This window comes from Pongo pygmaeus, chromosome Y (genome assembly GCF_028885625.2).
Source record: "Pongo pygmaeus isolate AG05252 chromosome Y, NHGRI_mPonPyg2-v2.0_pri, whole genome shotgun sequence".
Lineage (NCBI taxonomy): Eukaryota > Metazoa > Chordata > Mammalia > Primates > Hominidae > Pongo > Pongo pygmaeus.
The window spans coordinates 10668036-10678133 of record NC_072397.2 but is presented as its reverse complement, the minus strand read 5'-3'; the positions used below and the strand labels follow the sequence as shown (position 1 = coordinate 10678133).

Genomic DNA, 10098 nt, shown 5'->3' with positions numbered 1-10098 from the left:
ACAACACACAAAACCAACCAAATTACATTAGGAACTTCAGTGTAAGACCCAACATTTCCACAACTACTATTAAGTATAACGAAACACAGGGGAAATGTTCCAGGACATTGGTCTGGGCAATGACTTGTTTCATATGATGTCACAGGCAACCAAAACAAAAACAGAGAAATGGGATTACATCAAACAAAAAAAGCTTCTGCACAGCAAAAACAAAACAAGCAAAACAAAAACCAGTATAATGAGTGAAGAGAAACCTACAGCGTGAGAGAAAGTATCTGCACACCATATGAATAAGAAGCTAATATCTAACATATGAGGAACTCAAACAACTCAATAGAAAGGAAACAACTAACTCAATAACAAATGGGCAAAGAACCAGAATAGACATTTCTCAGAAGAAGACACAGGAGTGGTCAACAGCTATATGAAAATACTTAATGTCATTAGCCATCAGAGAAACACAAATCAAAACCACAATGAGGTGTCACATCACTCCTGTTACAATTGCTGTCATCAGGCAAACCCAGAAGCAGATCTCTTGGAGTGAAGGCTGTTCATCGCCACGTAGGACCGTGAAATAAGAGGAAGAGGAAAGCAAAGGAGTTAGATATGGCTCTTTGTCAGGGACAGTTGACATTCAGGGATGTGGCCATAGAATTCTCTCAGGAGGAGTGGACATGCCTGGACCCTGCTCAGAAGACTTTGTACAGGGATGTAATGTGGGAGAATTATAGGAATCTGGTCTCCCTGGGAATTGCTGGATCCAATCACCGTGCCTCGTGGATCCTCCACTAAGATCCCAGTTCCCAGACTGAGATCCCGATTCCCCAATTCCCAGATCCCCATTCCTGAGCTGCAGCAGACTCCCTAGCAGAACTGGGGCCAACCCGCCAGCAAACAATTTTAACATAAACCGTTTTCAACTTGGAAGAACCCTTGAAGAAGAGGAAGAGGAAAGAAAGAGAAGTCAGGCATGGCACTCATCCAGGAATCTCTTGTTTTGACCTCAGTATTATCTCTATGTTGGAGCAAGGGAAGGAGCCTTTCACTGTGGAGAGCCAAGTACAAATAGCAAGAAACCCAGATGGATGGGAATGGATCAAAGCTGTGATCACAGCTCTCTCTTCTGAATTTGTAATGAAAGATTTACCACACAAAGGGAAGAGTAATGCAGGAGAAGTATTCCAAACAGTGATGTTGGAAAGACAGGAAGGCCATGACATTGAAGGATGTTCTTTCAGGGAAGTCCAGAAAAATATGCATGACCTTGAATATCAATGCAGAGATGCTGAAGGAAATTACAAAGGAGTACTTTTGACCCAAGAAGGCAATCTCACTCATGGAAGAGATGAACATGATAAAAGAAATGCAAGAAACAAGCTTATTAAAAATCAGCTTGGATTAAGCCTTCAGTCACATCTGCCTGAACTGCAGCTTTTTCAATATGAAGTGAAAATTTATGAATATAATCAGGTTGAGAAGTCTTTCAACAATAGTTCCTCAGTTTCACCACCTCAACAAATGCCTTATAATGTCAAAACCCACATTTCTAAGAAATATCTCAAAGATTTTATCTCTTCTTTATTACTCACACAGGGACAAAAAGGGAATAATTGGGGAAGCCCTTACAAATCTAACAGATGTGGCATGGTCTTTCCTCAAAATTCACACCTTGCAAGTCATCAGAGAAATCATACTAAAGAGAAACCTTACAAATGTTATGAGTGTGGCAAAGCCTTTAGAACACGTTCAAACCTAACTACACATCAGGTGATCCATACTGGCAAAAAACGTTACAAATGTAATGAGTGTGGTAAGGTCTTTAGTCAAAACTCACAACTCTCACAACATCGGAAAATTCACACTGGAGAGAAACCTTGTAAATGTAATGAATGTGGCAAGGTCTTCACTCAGAATTCACACCCTGCAAGACATCGAGGAATTCATACCGGAGAGAAACCTTACGAGTGTAATGAGTGTGGGAAAGCCTTTAGAGCTCGTTCAAGCTTAGCTATCCATCAGGCAACCCACAGTGGAGAAAAACCTTACAAATGTAATGAATGTGGCAAGGTCTTCACTAAAAATTCACACCTTACAAATCACTGGAGAATTCACACTGGAGAGAAACCTTACAAGTGTAATGAGTGTGGCAAAGCCTTTGGTGTTCGTTCAAGCCTAGCTATTCATCTGGTAATTTACACTGAAGAAAAGCCTTACAAATGTCATGAATGCAGCAAGGTCTTTAGGCATAATTCACACCTTGCAAGGCATCAGCTAATTCATACTGGAGAGAAACCTTACAAGTGTAAATGAGTGTGGCAAAGCCTTTAGAGCACATTCAAACCTAACTACCCATCAGGTCATCCATACTGGAGAAAAACCTTACAAATGTAATGAATGTGGCAAGGTCTTCACTCAAAATTCACACCTTGCAAATCATCAAAGAATTCATACTGGAGTGAAACCTTATATGCGTAATGAGTGCGGCAAAGCCTTCAGTGTGTATTCAAGCTTAATTACCCATCAGGTCATCCATACTGGAGAAAAACCTTACAAATGTAATGAATGCGGCAAGGTCTTCACTCAGAATTCACACCTTGCAAGACATCGGGGAATTCATACTGGAGAGAAACCTTATAAATGTAATGAATGTGGCAAGGTCTTTAGGCATAATTCATACCTTTCAAGGTATCAGCGAATTCATACTGGAGAGAAACCTTACAAGTATAGTGAGTATGGCAAAGCCTTTAGTGAACATTCAAACTTAACTACCCATCAGGCCATCCATAATGGTGAAAAACCTTACAAATGTAATGAGTGCGGCAAGGTCTTCACTCAGAATTCACACCTTGCAAGACATCAGAGAGTTCATACTGGAGGTAAACCTTACAAGTGTAATGAATGTGGCAAAGCCTTTAGTCAAACATCAAAGCTTGCAAGGCATCAGAGAGTTCATACTGGAGAGAAACCATATGAGTGTAATCAGTGTGGGAAAGCCTTTAATGTCCGTTCAAGCCTAACTACCCATCAGGCAATCCATACTGGAAAAAACACCTTACAAATGCAATGACTGTGGGAAGGTCTTCACTCAGAATTCACACCTTGAAAGACATCAGGGAATTCATACTGGAGAGAAACCTTATAAATGTAATGAATGTGGCAAGGTCTTTAGGCATAATTCATACCTTTCAAGGTATCAGCGAATTCATACTGGAGAGAAACCTTACAAGTATAGTGAGTATGGCAAAGCCTTTAGTGAACATTCAAACCTAACTACCCATCAGGTCATCCATACTGGTGAAAAACCTTACAAATGTAATGAGTGCGGCAAGGTCTTCACTCAGAATTCACACCTTGCAAGACATCAGAGAGTTCATACTGGAGGTAAACCTTACAAGTGTAATGAATGTGGCAAAGCCTTTAGTCAAACATCAAAGCTTGCAAGGCATCAGAGAGTTCATACTGGAGAGAAACCATATGAGTGTAATCAGTGTGGGAAAGCCTTTAATGTCCTTTCAAGCCTAACTACCCATCAGGCAATCCATACTGGAAAAAACACCTTACAAATGCAATGACTGTGGGAAGGTCTTCACTCAGAATTCACACCTTGAAAGACATCGGGGAATTCATACTGGAGAGAAACCTTACAAATGTAATGAGTCTGGCAAAGCCTTTAGTCAAACTTCAAAACTTGCAAGGCATAAGAGAATTCATACTGGAGAGAAACCATATGAGTGTGGGAAACCCTTTAGTATCTCTTCAAGCCTAACTACCCATCAGACAATCCACACTGGTGGAAAACCTTACAAATGTAATGTGTGGAAAGTTCTAAAGTCAGAGTTCAAACCTTGCAAATCATCACAGAATTCATAGTGGAGAGAAACCTTACAAATGAAGGTATTAACTTTTGCAGTTAGAATTCATTTGTTTGACAACATCAGAGAATTTATGCCCCAGAGATTCCTTGAAAATGCAATGACTGGCTGGGTGCAGTGGCTCACACCTGTAATCTGAACACTTTGGGAGTCCAAGGCAGGTGGATTACCTGAGGTCAGGAGTTCAAGACCGGCCTGACCAACATGATGAGGCCCCATTTCTACTAAAGGTATGCAATTAGCTAGGCCTGGTGTTGTGCGCCTGTAATCCCAGCTATAAAGGAGGCTGAGGCAGGAGAATCACTTGAACCCAGGAGGAGGAGGTTGCAGTGAGCCAAGGTCATGCCAATGCACTCCATCCTGGGCAAAAAGAGTGAAACTCCATCTTAAAGGAAAAAAAAAATGCAATGACTGTGGCAAATTCTTCATGAGTTCAAGTATTAATAGACATCCAAGAGTCCATAATAATGGGAAATCACATAAATGTACTGTGTGTGGCAGAGGCTTTATTCAGGCCTCACAGCTTTGCAGGCATTAAAATCTACGTATTTGATGGAACCACACAAATGTAATGTGTAAGAGCATCCTGAAGCTCTTATTCTAAGACTGTAACTGTAGGTGAGGATTCATACAAAGAGTGACTCAGTCTCTAGTTCTTTGATTCACTTTTAACATGATAAAATGCACAATAATTACAAGTCCCAATATGGTAAAACTTGAGACATTATATATTTCAGAGGTCAAAGGACATTTGGAAATGGCTACTTACCTTCAGGTTATAAAATCTTTTATTCCGCCTCTCCCTCTCCCTCTCCATCTCCCTCTCCCTCTCCGTCTCCATCTCCCTCCTTTCTTCGGTCTCCCTCTCCTTTTTTCAGTCTCCCTCTGTTGCTGAAGCTGGACTGTACTGCTGTGATCTCGGCTTGCTGCAACCTCCCTACATTGGGCTCCTGTGATTCTCCAGCCTTGGCCTGCTGAGTGCCTGGGATTGCAGGCGCGCGTCACCATGCCTGACTGTTTTTTGTATTTTTCATGGAGACAGGGTTTTGCCGTGTTAACTGGGCTGGTCTCCAGCTCCTGGACTCAAGTGATCCACCCGCCTCAGCCTCCTGAGGTGCTGGGATTGCAGACGGAGTCTCGCTCACTCAATGCTCAATGTTGCTCAGGCTGGAGTGCAGTGGCGTGATCTCGGCTTGCTACAACCTCCACCTCCCAGCCGCCTGCCTTGGCCTCCTAAAGCGCTAAGATTACAGCCTCTGCCCCGCCGCCACCCCGTTTAGGAAGTAAGGAGCGTCTCTGTCTGGCCGCCCATCGTCTGGGATTTGAGTAGCCCCTCTGCCCGGCTGCCCCATCTGGGAAGTGAGGAGTGCCTCTGCCCAGCCGCCATCCTGTATAGGAAGTGAGGAGCGTGTCTGCCTGGCCACCCATCATCTGGGATGTGAGGAGCGCCTCTGCCCGGCCTCCCTGTCTGGGAAGTGAGGAGTGCCTCTGCCCAGTCGCCCCGTCTGGGAGGTGAGCACCTCTGCCCGGCCGCCCCATCTGGGAGGTGAGGAGCGCCTCTGCCCGGCTGCCACTCCATCTGGGAGGAAGTGAGGAGCACCTCTGCCCGGCCGCCCCCTCTGGGAGGTGAGGAGCGCCTCTACCTGGCCACCCTGTCTGGAAAGTGAGGAGCGCCTCTGCCCAGCCGCCCCGTCTGGGAAGTGAGGAGCGCCTCTGCCCGGCTGCCCCATCTGGGACGTGAGGAGCGCCGCTGCCCGGCCGCCCCGTCTGGGAGAGAAGGAACGCCTCTGCCCAGCCGCCCCGTCTGGGAGATGAGGAGGGCCTCTGCCCAGCCGCCCAACGTCTGGGAAGTGAGGAGCACCTCTGCCCAGCCTCCCCATCTGGGAGGTGAGGAGTGCCTCCGCCCAGCCACCACCCCGTCTGGGAGGATGTGAGGAGCACCTCTGCCCGGCCGCCCCGTCTGGGAGATGAGCAGCACCTCTGCCCGGCTGCCCCGTCTAGGAGGTGAGGAGCGCCTCTGCCTGGCCACTACCCCATCAGGGAGGAAGTGAGGAGTGCCTCTGCCTGGCCGCCCCATCTGGGAAGTGAGGAGCACCTCTGCCCGGCCACCCTGTCTTGGAGGTGAGGAGCGCCTCTGCCCGGCCGCCACCCCATCTGGGAAATGAGGAGCGCCTCTGCCTGGCTGCCCCATCTGGGAGGTGAGGAGCGCCTCTGCCCAGCCGCCCATCATCTGGGAAGTGAGCGCCTCTACCTGGTCGCCCCGTCTGGAAGTGAGGAGCGCCTCTGCCCGGCTGCCCCCTCTGAGAGGTGAGGAGCGCCTCTGCCCAGCCACCCATCATCTGGTAGGTGAGTGCCTCTGCCCGGCCGCCCCATCTGGGAAGTGAGGAGCACCTCTGCCCGGCCGCCCCGTCTGGGAAGTGAGAAGTGCCTCTGCCTGGCCACCCCGTCTGGGAGGTGAGGAGCGCCTCTGCCTGGCCGCCACCCCGTCTGGGAGGAAGTGAGGAGTGCCTCTGCCCGGCCTCCCCGTCTGGGAAGTGAGGAGCGCCTCTGCCCAGCCGCCCCATCTGGGAAGTGAGGAGCACCTCTGCCCAGCCGCCCCCTCTGGGAAGTGAGGAGGGCCTCTGCCCATCCACCCCGTCTGGGAACTGAGGAGTGCCTCTGCCCGGCCGCCCATCGTCTGGGAGGTGAGGAGCGCCTCTGCCCGGCCGCCCCATCTGGGAAGTGAGGAGGACCTCTGCCTGGCCGTCCCGTCTGGGATGTGAGGAGCTCCTCTACCCGGCCACCCCATCTGGGAAGTGAGGAGCGCCTCTGCCCAGCCGCCCCGTCTGGGAGGTGAGGAGCGCCTCTGCCCGGCCGCGCCGTCTGGGACGTGAGGAGCACCTCTGCCTGGCTGCCACCCCATCTGGGAGGAAGTGAGGAGCGCCTCTGCCCGGCCACCCTGTCTGGGAGGTGAGGAGTGCCTCTGCCTGGCCGCCCCGTCTGTGAGGTGACGAGTGCCTCTGCCTGGCTGCCACCCCGTCTGGGAGGAAGTGAGGAGCGTCTCTGCCCGGCTGCCCCGTCTGAGAAGTGAGGAGCGCCTCTGCCTGGCTGCCCCGTCTGGGAGGTGAGGAGCGCCTCTACCTGGCTGCCCATTGTCTGGGATGTGAAGAGCGCCTCTGCCCGGCCGCCCCGTCTGGAAAGTGAGGAGCGCCTCTGCCCGGCCGCCCCGTCTGGGAAGTGAGGAGCACCTCTGCGGGGCGGCCCTGTCTGGGAGGTGTACCCAACAGCTCCAAAGAGGCAGCCACCATCGGGAGCGGGCCATGAGGACCATGGCGGTTTTGTTGAAAAGAAGGGGGAGACGTGTGGGGAAAGGAAGGAGAGATCAGATTGTTGCTGTCTGTGTAGAAAGAGGTGGGCACAGGAGACTCCATTTTGTTCTGACTAGGAGAAATGCTTCTGCCTTGGGATGCTGTTGATCTATGACCTTTCCTCCAGCCCCCTGCTCTCTGAAACATGTGCTGTGTCAGCTCAGGGTTAAAAGGGCGGTGCAAGATGTGCTTTGTTAAACAGATGCTTGAAGGCAGCATGCTCTTTAATGAGTCATTACCACTCCCTAATCTCAAGTACCCAGGGACACAAACACTGCAGAAGGCTGCAGGGACCTCTGCCTAGGAAAACCAGAGACCTTTGTTCATGTGTTTATCTCCTGACCTTCTCTCCACTATTATCCTATGACCCTGCCATATCCCCCTCTCCGAGAAACACCCAAGAATGATCAATAAATACTTAATTAAAAAAATAAATAAAACAAACAAAAAACAATTGCTGTGATCAAGGAGACAAAAGTTAACAAGTGTTCACGAGGATGTGGAGAAAACAAAACCCATGCACATTGTTGATGAGAATGTAAATTAGCACAGCCATTATGGAAAACAGTATGGAGGTTGTTTCACAAATTATAAATAGAACAACCATAGGATCCAGAAATCTCATTAGGCACATATCCAGAGAAAAGAAAATCAGTATTATCAAAGTGATATCTGCACTCCTATGATTCTTTCAGCACCATTCACAATATCCAAGATATGGAAGCAACCTAAGTGTTCACTGCGGGCAGAATAGATAGAGAAAATGCAGTATATATACAGAATGGAATCATCTTTAGCCTTACGAATGGAGAAACCCTGTTATCTGCGATGAAATACGGATAAATCTGGAGGGCATTTTTAGTGAAACAAACCAAGCACAGAAGGATGGATTTTGCATGATCCCATTCACATAGAATTCAGAAACAGCAATCTCATAAATGTGGATTAAAATAGTAGTTACCAGAGCCTGGGGTGCTAGGGGAGGTGGGGTTGAGGAGATGTGGTCAAGGAACATATATTTATAGCTAGGAGGACTAAGTTCAAGAGATCTATTATTCAGCATTATGACTACAGTTAATGACAATATATTGTATTCCTGGAAAATGCTAAGATTGAATGTTAAGGGTTCTCACCACAAAAATGGTAACAATGTCAGGAAATGCATTTGTTTATTAGTCAGATTTAACCAGTCCACAATGTGTGTGTACTTCAAAACATCATGTTGTATGTACACAACACATATAAGGTTGTCCATTAAAAAATTTTTTTTAAAGTAAAAATATAGAGAACAAATGTCATGTGTTATTCATCATTGGAATGGTTTGAGAGACTGTAGTATCATAAGCCCTACTCTCTTCAAAATATCAATCAGAGACTAAATACCAATCTTCCAGTCCTATAAGCACAAAGACATGTGACATAAATCCTGGCTTTCAGACACATTATGATAATTGAGACTTCAATATGCTAGTAAAGTGGGAAATGCACCATATAAAGCATTGAATCTCATTTCCCATGAGGGTGAGAGCACCAGAATTTTGGCAGTGTTGCCTGCAGTGGCCAAAATGCTGTTCTGATTATGATGTCTGAAAAGTATTGGCAGAGATTCCAGCATCTTGTGGAGCAAGAATAATGAGAAATGTTACATTAGACTGATTTATTTCATGCTTTTGGCATTACTCCAAGTATGTTAGCATTAGCCGGCATCTCAAGTGTTCCAGCAATTCTGTGCAAGTTACCCAGTTTCATTTGCTTTGAAAATCATATCTCAGTTGTGACAAATACACCTGAGTAACCACAACTCCAATGCCATAAGAAATAGGTGTTCTACAGCAATATTTTGTACGTTTGATTGACACACAGGTTCATACAAATGTATAGGAAATGTTTGGGAAGGATAAACACAAAATTGGGTACAATGGCTGCCCCTGGAGAAGGAAGGAGCCATTTAGAGTTACAAAAGATGGTCAAAGGGGAATTTTACTTTATTTGAATGTATTAATTGCTTTATAGAAGAATTTACCTCATGCCTTACTTACATAAATAAAACATTTAACATTTAGTTAAAGGCTAAATATACCATCTGCCTAGAGAAGGCTGATGATAAGCCCAGAAGATCTGTCTTGAAGAACTGCAATGTTTATAGCTGAATGGCTAAATGCAGAGTCCTTGGAGCCTGACTGCCCTGGCTGTGGCCCAGCTCTGTCACTGACAAATTACTTAGCCCCTCTATGTCAGTTTCCTCAGCTGTATAATGGAAGAAGTAATCGTAACCTACCTTATGGGGTTATTGTAAGGATTAAATAAATAAATATATGCAAAACTCTTAAAAAAAAAAAAAAAGAAATAGGTGTTCTAGAAAGTTGCCACATGCCTATTAACAGTCATAATCCACCTTCCATACACCCTACCCCTTAAAAGTGGCCACTCTGTCCATTACTTCATCAGACTAATACCTTGTTTTTAAGGGTGGCATAATATGTTTATGAAAATGAACACCACTTAAGATATACAAATTGATACTCTTTTTACATATTCACTAATTGAGTTTACTCTCCAAAAGTCAAGATGAATAATAATTTTTCAGTACCCCAAAAGTCCATTCTCAGTTACTCATCCCTACCTCAAGGTAAGTGCTCTCCTGTTCTCTGGGCACCACAGATCAATTTTTTGTGTTTTTGTACAACATATAAATTAGAACCTCTTTTGAGTTCAGCTTCTTTTGCTGTAAACCACTTCAGTGATACTCTTCATGTTGCTCATCTTTTGAGTTTAGCTTCCTTTGCTCCAAACCACTTCAGTGATACTCTTCATGTTGCTCAATGTTTTAGAAGCACTTTCCATTTTATTGCTTGTGTGATTTATTCTATATCACA

At 46.3% G+C, this 10098-nt stretch overlaps 1 protein-coding gene across 1 annotated transcript; it reads left to right on the top strand.

Annotated features, from left to right (window-relative positions):
- The first annotated feature begins 609 nt into the window (after positions 1-609).
- Positions 610-3873, top strand: LOC129025853 (zinc finger protein 347-like). Its single transcript, XM_063660942.1, is given in 4 exon segments — positions 610-751; positions 986-2307; positions 2309-3051; positions 3558-3873. Coding segments are annotated over 4 exon segments (2523 nt in total).
- Positions 3874-10098: the final 6225 nt, after the last annotated feature.